The 18,863-nt window shown below is 40.7% G+C and overlaps 1 protein-coding gene across 1 annotated transcript; it reads right to left on the reverse strand.

Moving 5' to 3' along the window:
• Positions 1-190: 190 nt before the first annotated feature.
• On the reverse strand, positions 191-18,251 carry acin1b (apoptotic chromatin condensation inducer 1b). Its single transcript, XM_016555173.1, has 17 exons — positions 18,048-18,251; positions 16,997-17,062; positions 16,352-16,463; positions 15,862-15,938; positions 13,616-15,139; positions 13,294-13,349; positions 7,987-8,122; positions 5,434-5,479; positions 4,806-4,933; positions 4,358-4,513; positions 3,605-3,770; positions 3,360-3,505; positions 3,082-3,189; positions 2,516-2,623; positions 2,022-2,379; positions 1,831-1,928; positions 191-1,747 (listed from the first exon to the last, which is right to left on the reverse strand). Exons 1-17 carry the CDS (start codon positions 18,183-18,185, stop codon positions 1,415-1,417), a joined length of 3,756 nt encoding a protein of 1,251 aa, XP_016410659.1. The 5' UTR covers positions 18,186-18,251; the 3' UTR covers positions 191-1,414.
• Positions 18,252-18,863: the final 612 nt, after the last annotated feature.

Raw genomic sequence — 18,863 nt, forward strand, 5'->3', positions numbered from 1 at the left:
GTACATATTTAATCAGTTTAAGCTTGTGAAAACTTCAAAGAAGTGCTACAGAATCTTTCATGACCCTCCCCATGTATTTAATACACAATCTTAAGTCAAATCAACGTTGCATTCATTCCAAATGCTGCTAGTAATTGCTGCAATTATTCTTAGCAGTTAAAGAAAACACGAAACACACAAAAAAGGAAAATTTCCTTCAGTTTGTTTTATTATTCTTTGTACATTCTGCACTTTCATAAAGAAAATAATCCAAAAAGAGAATCGTTTGAAATATATCTTCAAAACCACAACATTAAAATAATATTAAAAGGCCTCTTGCTATCTTCTCTATAAAGGTTAAATTTATACCTGGTCTGATTCACAGAGATGAACAGTAAACATCTTCATAAGACCAGGTGGGGAAAAAAGTAAGAGAACAGACGAAAATCTAGCAAATGAATCTAGTGTGGTTCATAGCATTGGATTCCAGTAGACATTTTCATAATCTTACCAAAAAAAAAAAACTTCAGTGAGATCAGTGTCGACAGCAGGACTGGCTCTTTAACTCAACGGTGGCCAAACATCTGGATAGGGGACTTAATTGAACAATTTGGAGATATATTAATTGAATCTGGATACAGTGGATAAAATGAAACCACTATATAAAACTATCATTGGAATGCCAAAAAATTTCAAGCCCCATAATTACACACTGAATTAACGACCCACTAGCCTGAAGTGGCACTAGTTAAACTATAAATAAAACATGAAGACTCCAAGGTGGCGAGAAGGAAAATATGATTTATATAGTCTCATATGGTTTCTTTTGACTTTGGAGTTTGTGAGCTTTAGACAGCACACCAATACACGCACATCCCCATAAGATTATTTTGAACTTTGAAAATAAACATTCAACAGTCCCTTCATTATGTTAGGAAGACAATTTTTTTTTTGACAGTTTGATCTAAAACAGTGGTGAGTGACTGAGACATGTGCAGATGTGCACAGCAGTGAAACACTGATGACATTATTACAAGGAAGAAGAAACGTTAAAGGGACAGTTCACTCAAACCAAAATGGTCATCATTTATTCACCCTCATGTCGTTCCAAACCTAGTTCTTCTATGAAATGGAACAAGCAACGGGTAAATATTTCTATTGCTTTTTTCAGATAAACATTTTTTTCACCAATACAAATAAAGTCAATGAGATCCAGTGTTGTTTTGATTTCCTTGTATGGATGAAAAAGCGGAAACCTTTTGTTTTCAGTAAAAACACAAGTTAGGAATGACATGAGGGAGAACAGATGACAAAACGTTCATTTTTTGGGTGATCTATCACCCATTAGGCATTTATCATCCTTGGAGCTGTCATCATGCTGACGACTCTGATCTTACAAACCCCTCTCTCTCACACACATCCACTCGCTCTGCACTCAGTGTCGTCTGTCTCTGGAGGAGATGCTACGGCTCTGTGAGCGTCTGCTGCCCCCTGCGGTTTTGGAGTCGCTACCGCGGCCTCTGTGGCCATCTCTCCTATTTTCTGCCTCCTTGCCCTTCTCTCGCTCTCTTTCCTTCCCTCTGTCTCTCTCTCCCTCAGTTGAAGGTCTCACAACACCTGCTCCTCCTGCGTTCCCTCCCTCTCTGTCACGGCCTTTTGCTCGCTCTCTCCGTTCTTCTTGTTTTTTGTCCTCTTCCTCCTGGAGTTCCTTCCTCCTCTTCTCTCGCTCCTTTATGCGCTCAGCACGCTCCAGAGCTCTTTGTGTCGCCTGGGAAAAAAAGCGAAGACTTAAATTAAGGAGGGAAAAAGAGAGGGGTCTGTGTGATTTAGGCTAGAGGAAGTCATGCTGACCTGTTCTTCTGTGAGGGGTAACCAGTATATACAGGGAGCTGCTTTAGTTTTGTGGAACAGGTCATCAAGAAGTTTTACAGGAGGCTCTTCTGGTTTATCTGGAAATCAAAGAGGGAGACGATGTCAAATTAAGCCAAAATAGGAGAATATGTGATGTCATTAAACATTTCACAAGATGTAGTTTTCCTCACCTTTCTTCGCCGTTCTCTTCTCTTTGCTCTTGCCTCGCTCTCTGCGTCTTCGGTCCCGTGATCGCGACTTCCTCGTTCGGTCTCCGTCATCCTTCCCAAAGTCCTTGACTTTATCCCGGTCCCACTCCCGCTCAGAACGAGTCCTCTCTCTCCTCTCCATCGCTCTTTCCCTCTCTGCCCACTGGTCTCTCACGGCTGCAGCTCCTCCGTCTCGCGCTCTCTCTCGTTCCTTCTCTTTTTCGTGGTTTGCAGGTGGCAGTGGGTGATGGGTGGCAGGGCGGGCTGAGGTTCCTGAGGCGTGAGGGTCATGACCTACACCTGCACGCTCACTGGACACGAGACCTTTATGGAAGTCCAACTGGAGACAGAACAAAATACAACAAAATGAGAGGGGTGAAAAGTTTGATTATAATAAGAGAGGATGAGAATGACTACAATAATGACAGGAACAGGAAAGAAAGCAGTAGAAACAGATATAGGCAAACTGTTCAGACCTCATATTGCTCACAAAAATCCACACGTAGTACTTTGGGATTACTTGTGGGCCATTTCACACCATGCAGTGCTTCTCGAGTGGCCACAGCTTCCTCTATAGTGGAGTACTGAGAGAACATGACAGATTGGAGGTTAAAAGAAACTAAAAACATCAGGGTGGCGCAATATAATATCACTAATGAATTATGAGATATCACACAAGAATAAACAATACAGAATAAATAACATACACTACTGCTGAAAAGTTTGTGGTCAGTAAGATTTTTTAATTGAAGCCTCTTATGCTCACCAAAACTGCATTTAATCACACATACAGAAAAAAATGTCCACTTAAATTTAATTTAAAAAGCAATTTAACTGATTCCTGTAATGGCAAAGCTGAATTTTCAGCAGTCGCTATTTAAAAAAAAACTCATTCATTTCAATCATTTTTATTGTGTCCTTGCTGAAAAAAATAAAAAGTGTTAATTTCTTTCAAAAACAAAATCTTACTGATTCCAAACTTTTGAACTTTAGTGCAATGAAAATATAAATAATAATAAAATATATAATAATAATAACTTACTGTGACATAGCAGTGAGATTTGATCTTGTCGATCCAGAAACCCTCCTCCACCAATGTACCCATCCGATTTAACAACTCCTTCAGCTGCCCTAAGGTGAAAGGTCGCACCTACAGAGAAACAGTTCAAATCAGGGGTGAAATGAGCAACAAAACCTCAAGACTCAATCTAAAAACACAAAACAGGTAAGCGGCAATATTCATATGGTCAAATAATTTTAGATTCAAATTTAATTCAATTACAGTGAGTAGTGAAATGAACAACGTGATCTAGTGATTACCAGGTTGCAGACGTGTATGATGTGGGAGGTTTTTCCACGAGGAGGAGAGAGCTGGCGACCCGTCCGTATAGGGTCATCAATAGTTATGGACACACCTGATTTCTGCTGACTGATGGAGCGTCGCACCAAAGAATCATTGGGAGTGACTGAGAGAGGAAAAAAAACAATTATAATCCTACTTTAAAAAAAGTTTTAAAGTATGTTAAGATTACTTTAAATGCAACCAGCAAATCATGAATAGTCACCTTTTTTGGACTCGCCCTCCTGTATTTCCATTGTAACGTCAGGGGAGTTCTCCCGTTTCCTTTGTTTTTCTGTCTCTCCTTTAGTCCACTTCTGCTCTTCTTCATCCTCCTCCTCTTCTTCCTTTATTTCTTTCTGCCCATTCTCGTGTCCATCAGATGGGACAATCTGGACCAAAGATACAAAAAAGTTCACTGAATAGCAGAGGCAAACCATGAACTTCAAAAGACGATGACAAAATGCTTTTCTACAAAAAGATTCATTCCTAAACCAATAAGGCATTTAACTTTTTAAAAATGATTTAAAGCATGTTTAAGTTATTACTGCAGTATTGTGCAGCAGTCTTATGCACTGGTGTTTATAGTACCAAAGACAAACCTTTAAAGGCATAGTTCACCCAAAAATGAAAATCTGTCAACATTTACTCAGCCATAAGTTATTTCAAACCAGTAAGAGTTCTTTCTTTTGTTAAACATAAAAGATGATATTTTGAAGAATCTGGATAACCAAACAGTTGCTGGTCTCCACTGACTTCCATAGTATGGGAAAAATAAATACTACAGAAGTCAATTAGGACCAAGAACTGTTTGGTTACCAACATTCTTCAAAGTATCTTCTTTTGTTTTAAGCAGACGAAATAAATTCATACAGGTCTGAAACAACTTGAGTGAGTGTCTAAAAGTTTATTATTGGGTGAACTATCCCTTTATTATTTGTTTTGGCAGCTACCAGTGACAAGCCTTTGTCATGCTCACCTGTGTCACTGTGCGTCTGATCTTGAGACCCTGATCCTCCTCCGGTTCCTCTCGCTCACGAGGCCCAGATGAGTCCTCATCCCCAGAGAGACGCCCCTCATCTGGGTGCAGCTCGACAACCGCCTCCTGTAGGGGCTTGATGTCTGGAATTAGCGTCTGTAAAAGAGTTTTGTAGTTAAGTAAATGTGCCAAGTTAGGTAAAAATACTCTTATGCAGTACTAATAAATATAAAACGGACCATTAAAATTTAGTAAATCAATTACGTCCATACTATACAACGTCCATATATTTAACATTTACGACATTAAATTAAACTTGAGAATACGGCATCACTAAACCTGTAACACTGATTTAATTCAAGCAGGCAGGCAGGCAGGCTGTCAAAAACAGGTAGTGATTCATCATGTATCTGTTAAGGTAATGTGGGAGCGGTCTTAGATCATTTACCTTCAGCGATTCAGTGGTGATGCTGATTGACGGCTTCTTGGCAGTGACTGCTGTACTAGAACCCCACCTTCTTTTCCTGCTGGCTCCACCCACAGGCTCTACCTCAGATGACGCAATCTCCGTTTTACCTAGTGCCAAGAAAAATTAATCACCAAATCGCACAACCTAGAAACAGATCCAGTTGTAAAAGTTAAAAGAACATAGCAAAGCATATAATTCCTAATTGACCTTGTAACCACTTTTTTTTTTTTTTTACTGGAATGGTACTGCAAATTAATTCAGCTTCATTAAGCACAGAAGAGCATGCTTTAATGTAATTGGAACAGGGTTTATTTCAACAATATGCACATCACATGATGTTGCAATGCACTGCTTTCTTTGTAGAAGCTAAATAATGGGATGGAAATGGGTTGGTGAAATTTAATTCATTTTGCACTCTAGCTAGAGCTGTTGTTTTCACTTGAAAAAATACTTGGTGAGGACAGCATCCTGCCCCATTTACTGGTTAACAATCCAGATCAACAGATTTAAATACCTTTTCCTTGTTTTGGAGGAAACACGCAGAATGGGCTGCAGCAACCTGTCAGTGGACAATGGGTCAAAAAAGTAGCATTTTGAAGACACTTACTGCTCAGGGAGATCTTGCGGGCAGCAAACGATTTTACAGTGGAGCTCTGAAATGAAATAGAAAGGAGGAGAAACAAGATCCCAGTGGATGTGTGGAGGAAGAGACAGACACAACAGACAAAAGAGACATTGGGAAAAGGAGGGGAATGAGAGAAAGGAGAAGGGGAAGAACAGATGCACAGCTATCAGTTACACCAATAATGTACAGTTGCACTGACAAACAGAGGCTTTGAGAATCCCATCATTATTATAAGCTTTCTGAATTTTAGAGACCCTTATTGTTATTGCTTTAGTTTTTACTTTAACATGACTTCAGCTAACACATGCTTGACCAAAGTCCCTACTTTCCCATATGTGCGGTAAAATACAGGATTACTAACACCCTCTAACCTCATCATTAACAAAGCAAAAAACCTTCTTTCCACTTTAAGTAATTTAAAAACAAATACATCTTGGGAAAAAGGGTTTTCCTGGTACCATTGACACCTGATTCCTCTCTGGCTTGGCTATGGCCCAACCGCACAGCAGTGTGCACTGTATCTAGGCAACAAAGGTCCAATCAGAGGAGGCTGAGGAGTGAGGGCGAGATACGATCACAATTGAGTGTGCTGATTGGCCGGCTGACAGGAACTGCAACTTTTGTTTCAATAGCTGTTTTTGGCTCTTGTGGTGGGAATTGTGATTCAAATGGTCTTTGAAAAAGTCTTTGAAGTTTTTGTTGAATGTTCAGGAAGCAGCGGAAGTCTGTGGCAAAAAACTCCCGGTGTCCACACTAGCTGGGGAGATAGCATCCACACTATGAACCAACAAGAAACACATGACGTTTGACAAGCCAAAATTCTGGTTATAATCTGTCATGGCATTTTAATCATTGCCATCAAGTCCTTTGTACCTCAAGACCTGTGATGTGTAGGTAAAGAGGGTTTCCTTTTCTTAATGTCTTAGGGTCTCACTCTGGTGCCGTCCACAAGTTCATCTGGGAATTTGGGTAGAGTAGTAACGGCAGAAACAGGAAGGTTTGTTTCCAATCAGCCTGGAACAAAGTTCTTTGAAATATTCCATAAAGTCCATTTGTATTGCAAGTTTCAAGACAAGTCCTTAAAAAAAAAAAAAAAAGCATGGCTGTTGATAAACTGATGAGACCCAAAAACGGCAGGAAAAATTTTTTGCTTGTAGTAAATGAGTTTAGAAGTCTCGCTTCATTATCTCAGATTGTTCGACTCACTGAGATCAGTCCACAGGCATGTGAGAAACAGCAGATGTCTGTGTAATGAGTCTCTGCAGATATCAGTTCATTCAAGTACTGAAGTGTGGGCAAAAATAGCAGGGGGCGTCAAGACAGCTGTGTTCACATCATGCTGACAGGAGGAGTTCATCTGATGCTTGTGTTTGGCCAGTGTAAACGCTTTGAAAAATGTCTCTGTTGGTGAGCATCACTCTTTCTTTTGCATAATACAACTGACGCCTCCCCGTCTCACCAGCTATTTTGGCTTCTCTTAAGCAGTCCCATCAGGAGGCCACATCAGTTTTGTATGACGAGGCAGTAGCCAATGATCCGGCAGGTTCCGTCAGGCTAAGTGTGCAGTGGCGACTCTGGGGGCCTAGCTCAGGTACAGCCGAGACGCTTGGGCATAGCGGGGCAGGTGATGGAGGTGGTAGAGGAGAAGAGGTGGTGGCAGTATGCAGGTACCAGTATGAGCAATGGAAGAGGGGAGGGCACCTTCACAACAAAGCAATCAATGGGATTTTAAACCACAAAACAGTCAAACTACCAGATTCAGAGATAAAGAGAAAGTGAACAAGAGTGAGAGACAGAGTGGCAGAGAGAGAGAAATAGCTGGAAAAAAGAGAGGACAGAGAGAGACTAGAGCCTACATCTCAAACTACATGTTGCCAGTCTATCATTCTGCTCACTACAACTCAAATACACACTGCGCTGTTTAACTAAACACGTATGGCACAATATGATAAGGATTGTTTTATAAAGGGGTGATTTTAGAGATGCAACTTCTCAAAGGAGGGTAATTAGTCTGAGAACTTCCGAAAAGCAGTTGCCTCTCTAAACTTTTCTGAAGCACCACTGCTAAAAATATTTCGTAAAATAAAAATGGTTGATCTCATTAATCACCTGCCTAGTTTTAGACCATTTTAACTCGTCTTGACATCTTTTAAGCTACAACAGGATTTACGTTTAACACAAAAATGCATAAAATCTAAATGTGTTAAACTGCACTTTAAAAAAAACTGCACTTTAAAAATTAGCACCGATTCATCCTCGCTCACACACAATGACCTCAACAGTCTCTAATTTCACACATTATTAGCCATCCACATCCCCCACACACTGCTGCTACATAGTAAAAGGAAAATCAGAAGAGGATAATAGCAATAGTCTAACATCCAATCCTACATTGAATCTAAAGAAAGACAACAAATGTGAAATCACTTTCACTCCAAAAGGTTCAGCTAGAACTGCCTTACAAACTTCAGTCATGCCTCCCCATATTTCAGGGTTATGGTTTCCACTGGTTCTTCGTTCTGTGGGCCTTCTTACCTCCTCTGGGCGGGTGTCGCTGGAATCTGCCCCCTGGTGGTCAGGCTGTTGCATAGCACTCTCTGAATGAGAGCGGCCCTCCAGTTCCATGGCAACTTGGCCTGCAGGCTCAGAGAGAGCTTCCTGCTTTACCTCCCTAGAGAAAGAGTCAACGAACAAGAGAAAGGGAGACAGAAAGAGAGTGAGGGGTAAGGTGGCTGAGGCTGGATGATCTGGGTCACTCTACCTATAAATAACTACCTGGCTAAATGACTCTCACTGCCAGCATCACACATACATACATAAACAAGATGATATATGCCATGTTAGTAAAACTTGAAAACATTGAGAGGGAAAAACAAATACATGTGTACCTTTTTAAATGTGTACACAGGCCTTGGCTGACTGTCATCAACACATTCAAAAAGACACATAAAAAATTTAATGGGTAGGAATTATGAGGCATTACTGAATTGTTGTAAAGCTAGAGACGTAACAAAACTGCAGATTAAAGACTGCATCACAGTCTATAATAATTCAAAAGTTACAATAAAAATCAAGCAGATGGCCTCTTGGAATTATAGAGGTTCTGCTTTGAGGCCCTTGAGCTTTCCACCAAATAAACTAGCACAGTTTTCAACATTGATAATAAAGGTTTATTGAGCACTAAATCAGCATATCCGAATGATCTCTGTGGGAAGGATCATGTGACACTGAAGACTGGAGTCATGGCTGCTGAAAATTCAGCTGTTCAATCATAGGAATAAATGACATGTTAAAATATTTTAACACATATACATACATATATATATATATATATATAAATAAAATTAAATCAATATAATAATTACCTTACCAAGCCCAAACCTATGAAAATGTAGTGTACATCCGATGACCTTCGTAACCAACCATCAGCTCTCACAATAACAAAACCATTTAAACACATATAACAGACTTGTCTGAATTGTATGCAACACTTTTGATCTAACAAATTTAAACCATGGCAAACAAAGCGCTGACAGGGGAACAGATTCACTGGCTCCTGACATCCCCGTAACCTACAGGTGATTCTATCACATTCACTGTTCAATAGATAACCAATCCCTCTCTCTTACACATAAACACCTGTGCAACACGCCTTGGCACCGTGGTCTCTAGAGACACAACAGCCCTGATGCCATTTGCTCTGAGGAGGGAAAAACTGCCTCTGGCTTCTCAGAGCACAAGGCTTTTAAAGCAGTCAACACATGCTGAGGGGAAGGGGGACGGGTAGACAGATCCCCCGTGGACAAAAAAGCCAAGCGCTTAGAATACTTAACATTTACACGTGAATGCAAAGAGGAAAACCTGAAAGACAGCCTTAAATTGAACTACAGTAGCCTCAGAGTTCATTTTCCGTGCATTAAGACACTTTGTAACAGTTAATGAAGAATAGTTTATTCGGACTGACTTTGTCAAATAATAATCATATACAGACTGACATTTTTCAAAGTGTGATTTCTTTAGAATAAAACATTTCTGTGATTTTCCATCACTGATGTCATTGCTCACTAGGGAACATCCCCTTTCCCCTTGAGGACTTTCAATGCCTAGCATATGAATACAATTCTTAAGATTTGCTTTCCTTTAAAGAAAATAGTTGAAACCTAACACACTGATCTACACAACCTATCATTTGAATAACAAAACTTACAAAACTTTTAACACATGATCATTCTTAGTATTTCCTGACCGCACTATTAATTTCAGCATTAAGTAACAGGTTTACTACGCCTAACTGCTTATATAAATTGTTACACTGTTAAATGGGTTTAGGTGAAATGCAAGCTGAGCTAACATTGTTTTATTCATAAGATCAGATGTTGAAATCTTTTTCATCGTGGACAGGGGTACCTCCATTACTAATTTAAGGTTACAGGCATCTCTCATGATTAAACATGCCAGGGAATTGCCCACATCCTTAATGAACCCAAGGGCCTAAACAAGACCCCCTTCCCCCAATATCATGACCAAAACGCCTGCGTTCCAAAATCTACTGAGATACCTATAGAAAAAAATCATTTTTGGGCATCATCTGCGCCGTTTGATTCTATTCGATCGTTATGACGCCAAAAATGCTGTGTAGGTAGGCCGCTCACTGGGTTTTAAAACACAGCTAAAAGCCCTCTGCGATTTCGAGACGGCATCTAAAATGAAATAAAACGGTTTCGTTTCACGTTTAACTGAAGTCAATACAGGGTCCACCGTACAAACACAATCGCTCGATCGATTGAGCTCATAGTGTAAACGTCTATCACCTAAACGATGTGCCTACAACGCGCTGGAGGGTATTTCTAGAAACCACCTCTCCCTCTCAACCCTTACCCGTTTTTGTTGCCGTCCGACAGCATAATGTCAGCCTGTAACCGGGACCGCGACGGCCGATTCTATACCGGTTCTACCGGTCACGGATGCGTAGGAAGAAATGTGAGAAGCGGACGCGCTGCAAGGCTGTGCTTTTTTTTTTCTCTTGTGCAATGCGTCGGTATGGTCGGTATAGTCACGGCGGCGCTCACAGAGCAGCCATATTGAGCAGCGCTGGGGGAAGTATGAGAAGTACAAGCAGGACCCCACCTCCAAGACCACGCCGGTTGATAGGCTGTCGTATAGAACGCCTGATTAAAAACACAACCGCCCTCATATTACATATTCCAAAGTCAAATCGACTATTACGTGGACGGGGTTTTAAAGGTCTTTATTTAGATAAGATGAGATAATTTTCTGACTGCTGAAGGTTTCTTACAAATAAAATAAAGACCAAGTTTGTGAACCCTTAAAGGTTCAGTTTTTAACCAAAAACGAAAATTCCGTCATTATTTATTTTCACATACTACATAATTTATCATTTTATCACTCTCAAGTAGTTCCAAACTTAAATACAGAACACAAAAGGAAATTCTGAAAAATTTTGGTAACCAAACAGTTTATTGTATAGACAAAAAAAAAAAATTCTTAAAATATTTTCTTTTATGTTCCACAGAAGAAGAAAAAACATACAGGTCCGGAATGACATGAGAGTGAGTAAATGATGGCATTATTAATTTTTGGGTTAATGTATCCCTTTAAGAATTGTCTTATTTCTGCATACATTTACAATAATTGTGATCAGCTCTTCATCCAAGTACATAATGATAATCCAGTTAAACAAATAATACACAAATGTTTGCATACTCAACTTTTTTTATTGACCACAACTGCTGATTGTCTGGATGGAAAAGAAAGTATTTCTAATAGGTTTGACGTCCAGCATGCTGGGTAAAAATGGAAACCATTTAAGTAATCCATGCAAGGAAGCACATCACATAGTTAAGCAGTATTGTATGGAGGAACTGGCCAAATGTCCTCCAAACTGATGATGACTGATCCACACTTACTGCAAACATTGTGTTGATGGTCTGCTGCTAAAAGTGGGTTACTCCAGATACTGAAAGCAAAAGTTCAAATACTTTTTCACTCTCAGATCACTTTATTTAATACATTATATATTTCCACTTTTTTGTTTTATCAGGGCCTCTTTATTTGGTCACATGACTTTGAGAACTGATCACAATGTAGGTAAAATTTACGCAGAAGTACAGAAAATTCTTTTGTTCTATCTTTCTAGTGTCACTTCAGAAATCTTGTTGTACAAACCCTGGGATCTAAAAACATTTCTAGTATATAAAATAAGGACAAATTTATTAGGATGATGTTGGTTTAATTTCTAATTTCATTATCATTATCAGAATTGTGTTACAATTACGTAGGACCGAGACTGCTGGAGAAAACTTGTTAGTGGTGGCCGATGCTCTAGTCGGGGCCACAGGTATAAAGAAAAAGAAAAAAGACGTAGCAATTCTGTCACCGACCTGTGCACAACAATGATGATTAGTCAGCAAGCGTGTCATAAAATCTCATGGCTCTCCTCACTGCACTTTTAACATTACTGAAAACATTATCTGATATAGCATTATTTCCACAACACGTAACTAAATAAGAATAAAGAGAAAAAGACCAAGAGGGACTTCCATCTGCTGGATGTCCTGGTGAGAGGCACCGATTAGCCGCTTTTCCACTGTCAGGCCAGTGCGAGCCAGTGCTTCAAATGGGCCGGGTGGGGCTAATAGCCTCGGACCTGTAGCACCGAGCTCAAAATCACAATGCGTTTCCACCGTCGGGCCAGAAGCTCCACAGCGCTTCACTAAAACCCTCCTTTACACGCCTCTCAGGAACAACGTTACGCAACCCCATCATTTCACCAACAAAGAGAAGTTAGCAGAAAACTAATCAGAAGTCACTGGAACTAGCGCGATCACAAAATGAACATGATAAAAGCGGCCGTTTGTTTGCATGTTTTGTTAAAGATTTAAATCCAAAAGCATCAATGTTTTACAATAATAAGTGATACATTGATCATAATGAATTAATCAGGATTGAAAATTAAGTCACAGCTCCGTCTTTGTTCATAGCCACTCCTCTAGCCTCAGCTGGCCCGCTTTGGCCCAAGGTTTTCGTCGGGCAAAAACCCTGGCTGTTGGCCCCGAGGAAGCACTGACGAGGCACGATCAAGCCCCGGAAGTGACAGTGGAAACGTGACTGGCCCTGGCACGCACTAGCACACCCGCTTTTGGCCCGACAATGGAAACGCGGCTAATGAGGCCAAATGGGCAATCTCACTAAACTATGCATGACAACAGACGGCAGAGTTTTAGCTCATGCATTTCTGAGCTCACACTTGTTGGGTGGTCCTGCATCTAGACAAACTGCTGTGATTCCAGGGATGGCAAAGGGGAGACAATGGTTATGAAAATCAATGAGGTGTGAAAGACAGTTTCACTGAAATGTGTGACTTGAATGGCAAGCATCCAACACCTTTTGACCAATGAATTTCTGTGCCTTTTCCAGTCATTTGAGCTCAATGGCAATTAATAAAAAAAACATTACATGGATTAAATATGTAGAGAGCCTATAGAAAAACTTTCCTCATAAAACATTTTCCTGGTTTGGTATGATCATTGAAAGCATGGAGTTTTTTTTTTTGCATTACATTACCTATGTACTTCAAAATAGAGATATAATAGGAACAAAAAGCAATTAAATTATTTCCCTAAATGACAGATGAACAGAACAAAGTAAAAAAGGATAAAAAAAGAGAAAATATATTCTGCCTGAGAATTCATTTTAACTGTATTTTATTTTATTTACACCTCATTAATAAGCAAGCTGAATTTTGCATTGAAACACTGAAAGCATTGTGTTTTTGTACCTGTACAATGCAATGTAACTGGGTGTATGAAAGACTTTACTGACCTTGAAGATTGAGCCTTTTTTTCTTTAACATAATCTCTTTTGTTTTCTTCCTCGTCCTGGTTGAAGTAAAGAAAGACAATTTTCAAAATTCATATTAACAGTAAATTCTTTCCATTATGTACTTTTTATTGTTTCTAGAACTCTGTGTTTGTCCTCCGATCACACTACCAGTGTGAGAAGTCGTGCTGAACTCATGTACACCCAGTCAGACTGGTGCATCAGTATTAGCATGGCAGAATCATCATCAGAACACAGCAAAGGCAGAAGTAACCAGCAGAATTAAAATGCGTAGGTCTGATATGTGGATAAGCCAATTACGCACCTTCTTTTGGCTGGGTGGGCTGGATTTATCCTGTGAAGGAGAGCTTGAAGTATGAGAAGATGATGATTCTGAATCGGTGTCAGATGATGATGACTGACTTGGCATTGACGAGCGTCGTTCATGACCTTTCTCTCTCCGTGAAAGGTATCTTGTTTCACCCATTTCTCCTTCTTCAGATGTAGAGTGTGCCGATTTTAAAGACTTTTCACTTTCTTCTGCTGTTTTAGGTGGCTCTTTCTCTAGAACTTTCACTTCTTTCTCTTCCTCGTGTTTTGATTCAGGTGTCGTTGTAGAGGCCTCTGCCTCCATAGCAACATCTTCAGAGCACTTCGGCACTGATGTGAGCACTGACACCTGTTCAGGTTTGGAGGATGATGTAAGTGAATCAGGTGGTGGGACCTCTGAGAAAATGTGCGGCCTTCTAGCTGAGAAAGTGGTGGGTGAAGTCAAATGGAATGGTGCAGAAGTCTCATCCACGTTCTCATATTCTTTTTCCTCAATTCTTTTTTGCTTATCTCTCTCCTCCTTCAACTCAGAGTCTTGAGCATCTTGTTGAGCAGTGGGTACTGACACAGACACCTCTGACCCGAGAAGCTGCTGAGCGGAGTCTTGCACTTCTGCTTCACCATCCCCCTGCTCTTCAACTTCCATCTCTCCTTCTCCCTCCATCCCTGCCTTCTGTGCACCATCAAACACACCCTCCGATTCCATTTTGCGGACCAGCAGGCTAAGTGGACCAGGTCTGCGTGTGGATGGGGGTTCTGGGCTGCTGGATCTACAACTGGAGCTGGACTCCTGTCTTTTGAGGGATGGCGGAGAGACCACGTCTGCCCCTGAAGCAGCACCTTCTGCTAGGCCTGCTGCCTCATCTTGGTCCTGTGGGCTCTGTTTGGGAGTGTCAGGTAGCGGGAAAGACATCTCTGGAGGTGGAGATGGGGGAGGAGTAGGTTGACGGAGCTGCAGAGGTGGCTGGTGGACTGGCTGAGGCTGAGGAGGGATGTGCTGTGGTGGTTGAAGCTTTCTACGGGATCGTTGGGGGGCTGCAGCTGGTGGAGTGTGTATAGGAGGAGCCCGGACGTTCTTTTTCCCATGTGAGGTAGGACCCCATTCATCATCGTCATCATCATCCTCATCATTGTCATCGCTATCAACTTGAGCACAAGCTGCGGCCCTCGCGGAACGGCTGAGCTGCAACACCGAATGGGCAGGACCTGCTTCGATCGGGGCCGTTCCCTCTCTCTCTTGGGCACGGGGCATCATGAGAGGCAAGCCTTGACGCTCAGGTTGTCCAACCACGCGCACAGACAAGGAGGCAACTGCACGTGGAGGAGAGGGTGTTGCGACCTCCTCATGGCCGGGAAGGAAAGAAGGATGCCAGATCCTCCCAGCTTTAGTGTCAGGTGATTCTTGAGACACTGGAACAGGGCCTGTATCCAACCTGTGCGATCCCAATAACCCAGGGTCCTGTGGCAACCCTCCTCCGCCTGCCTGGGTTGCAGACAGATGAGAGTGTACGAAGTGATGCTGGAAAACAATGTAAATGAAAGATCAAACACATACATGAAAACTGAGCAGATGTTCCTAGACATGCACTTTCTAATTAATTATTTAGTAGTGATAATGTAATGTAATCTAATAAGCAATCAGAGCATGACTGCTGGACAGTCCATGAAAACTGCCTAGTATTTCCTCAGAGCACACTGCAAGTGTGAGAAGTTTAGTTGAACTCACTTACACCCAGAGTGACACAATCAAACTCTGGTGCATCAGTATTAGCATGGCTAGGCCTGTCACGATAACAACTTTTTGTTGTGCGATATATTGTCCCAGAAATAATTGCGATAAGCGATATTATTGTAATTTTAAAGACCATTTTATGCCACTGAATATATAATCATAATGTAACAGCATAATAATGCAAGAAGGCATACACACTTCCAAATGACAACTGGCAAGCTCATCAATGGAAACTCTCTACCGCTTCTACATGATTGCATATATGTGGTGTGAATTCTATCTGCTTGCATAGAAAACCAATGCTGTCATATCAGGTAATGTTTGTTCTGGACAGCTCCCTAATCAATACATCTCTAGCATATTACAAGCCACAAATCAAATCAGAATATGTATTTGCTGATCAAATAAATCGGATAAATAAATCGAGGGCACAACTGTACTACATCAAATAAAACTTTACTTTGTGCAAACATTTAAGTCAGTTTTATACAAAGACTATATGTGCTTACTTTCTCTGGTAGAAAGGAAGTGCTATCTTTGGTTGGCATGTGTTCATCCTCCTCAGGACCAGCAGGACTCTGTGTCTCTGAAAGCAGTATATTGCAAAGGTCATGCATAGAGTTTCTTGAAGGTGAAAAAAAATGTACACAACCTAAAGTGTCAACCTAAAGGGAAAGTCAATGCCCCTATGAACTCCTTAATGCACAGGTTAAAAATGTAATCTAATAAGCAAACAAAGAATACAACTGTTGGATAGCCATTGACAACCACCTAGAATTTCCTCAGGGCACACTGCAAGTGTGAGAAGATAAGTTAACTCACTTACACCTAGACAGACTGGTGCATCAGTATTAGCATGGCTGGCTCATCACTGGAAACACTAAATTGGTGTATGAGACTTCAAACATTATGCATCACTGTGTGTTAAGATTTCCTGCACAGATGGCGTAGTCGAGTCAGTGTTATAACCTGTGTATATGTACATGTGAGTCTGCTTACCATCTGCCTCAGTGGCCTCCCGGGCTTCTCTCTCCAGTCTCTGTCGGAGGAGCTCCTGCTGTTTGGCCAGGTACTGCTTTATAAAGCTGTTCTGACTCATCTCCTCTCCAATCTGATACATACACAGAAAGCACACTCCAGTCAAGGTCACTTCATTTACAATTCTTGGAGCCAACAAGCATGACAAACTTGCAGTAATCATGTAATAGATGTTCAGATGCTATAAATGACATATCTGTGTGCTTAATTTATGATTAAAATAAATAATTTATGTGATGCCCTTTAGAAAGTCTCACTAATTCCATAATACAATTTTGCATTTTAACATTTAAAAAAGTTGTACGGATAATCAAGTAAACATAAGTTCACTACAGGTAAATTTGTGTTCCGTTTTTAAAAACATACTAAAATGCCTTTTATTTACTAAAAAGTAACAACTATCAGTCAAAGGACATGTAATAAATTATGTGCAATAGGTTGTATGCAACAAGTTTTAAACCATGTTGATAATTTAAAAGAATTAGAAATTAAAGTATCAGTACAGTAAGCTTTATAGAATGCTGAAACATTTTTAAACATAAAACTATAATTCTATAATCTATAAATGACACAAATGAGAAAAAAGGGTTAAAATGTCTTTCTTACCTGAGAATTGGGCTGAAGACCAATTTGATGGGTAGATGTTCGTTGGAGATTCTCCAACATTAGAGCCTTTAAAAACACGATGATGCACATTTAAAATGCAGATATAGTCATTCACATTAAACCCAGTAAACAAATGAACAGTATTTTTCATAAATACTCTCTGTTTAGGTTCCTAAATCCGATCAAGCATGTTTCTTGCGATACAAACCTATTCAATACACTTTGTATAAAGAAAAGGTCCGAGAACTTAAAAAAAAAAAATCTCATTTACCCGACCAGCACAACATGACCGCTTGCGGGTTGATACAAGAGAGCGAGAGTGAGTGAAGAAGCGTCGCTGAATGAAGTGTTTATATTAGAGGTGGGAGTGGCATTAGCCTTTCACATTATTCACTACATTAGCATATACTTCGCAGATGACTCCGTTAATCTGACAGTTTACCGGTCGTTATGCTAACCGTCGATGGAAAATAGGCAATGAAAGAAAAAGTCACTCACGTGAATGCGAAACTGAAAGTGTGAAATACTCCGACCCTCTAAAACGCGGCATTTAAAACCAAAATAGTTGAGTGATTTACATATAATAGCCCACAGGAAATGCCCACACTTGATTAACGAGCGTGAGTATCATTTGTAATTCCATTTACATCTGTAGAAACTAGAAACTACTGGTTATTTCTATCTTGTTTATAAATGTTGTGCAAGTGTCAAACACGCATCCATCACACGAGACTGACAAGCGCGCGCACCCCACTACAAACATACGACGCGCGGGCACGACGTTAACTCCGCGACCGCGGCGTGTAATGACCCACAGACTGTTTAGAAAACACCCGTACTGCTGTATTATTTAAATTACGTGATATAACTGCACAAATAATGGAAAACAATTGCCGTGCGGCGCGGTAAACGATTCAAACTATCCACATGCACGCGACGATCATTCCCGCTCTCGAAGCAGCGATACTTGGCCTGTCTGTCTGTCGCTCTCGTCTCCTGCTCAACTTGACAGCAAGCGCACGGTTTACGCCCGCCCTTTGACCAAACTCACCCCTTTCAGCCGTTTAATGAGTGCATTTTTCTGTCCACTTTTGGCGAGCCCTCTTTGCTCCAGGGCGGCTTTTAAATCCGCCACACGAAGCGAATGAAGCGGTTTGCCGTCTAACGTAACATCCTCGAGTTCCGCCATTTTGCTTCACGAACTTCTGGGGCCGTGCACGAGCGCACTGTGTGCGCATCACCGCGCACTGATCTCCGGAAGAGACAAAAACAGATTCAAGAACGGGCCTGAACGAAGCTTTCAGCTCTTCTCCTTGCGATTTGCAGTCTGCATCCAGGATATTTAAGTTACAGCAACGGGTTAAAATTGCACTGTAATAGTCATTATGGCGCCTGCGTCCTTCATAACATAACACAACAAGACGTTCATGGCTTAATTCCGTTTCTAAAACCATCCTAAAATTTGTCAGTTTGCTGGTCTACCAGGATGCTCTATTTGCTGGTTTAGATTGGTTTTCAGTACTTTTCACCTGGTTAGGCTGGGAAACCAGCCTGTTCACAAGCTAAATCTCGACTGTTGGACTAGCTAGACCAGCAAAGGCTGATTATCACTGAACTAATGCATAAACATTTGTGACCCTGGACCACAAACCCAGTCATAAGAACCACAGGTATATTTGTAGCAATAGCCAGCAATACATTGTATGGGTCAAAATTATCGATTTTTCTTGTATGCCAAAAATCATTAGGACATTAAGTAAAGATCATGCTCCAAGAAGATATTTTATAAAATGTTCTACCATAAATATATCAAAACGTAATTTTTGATTAGTAATATGCATTGCTAAGAACTTCATTTGGACAACTT

This window comes from Sinocyclocheilus rhinocerous, unplaced genomic scaffold, assembly GCF_001515625.1.
Source record: "Sinocyclocheilus rhinocerous isolate Xijiao unplaced genomic scaffold, SAMN03320098_v1.1 scaffold75, whole genome shotgun sequence".
NCBI lineage: Eukaryota > Metazoa > Chordata > Actinopteri > Cypriniformes > Cyprinidae > Sinocyclocheilus > Sinocyclocheilus rhinocerous.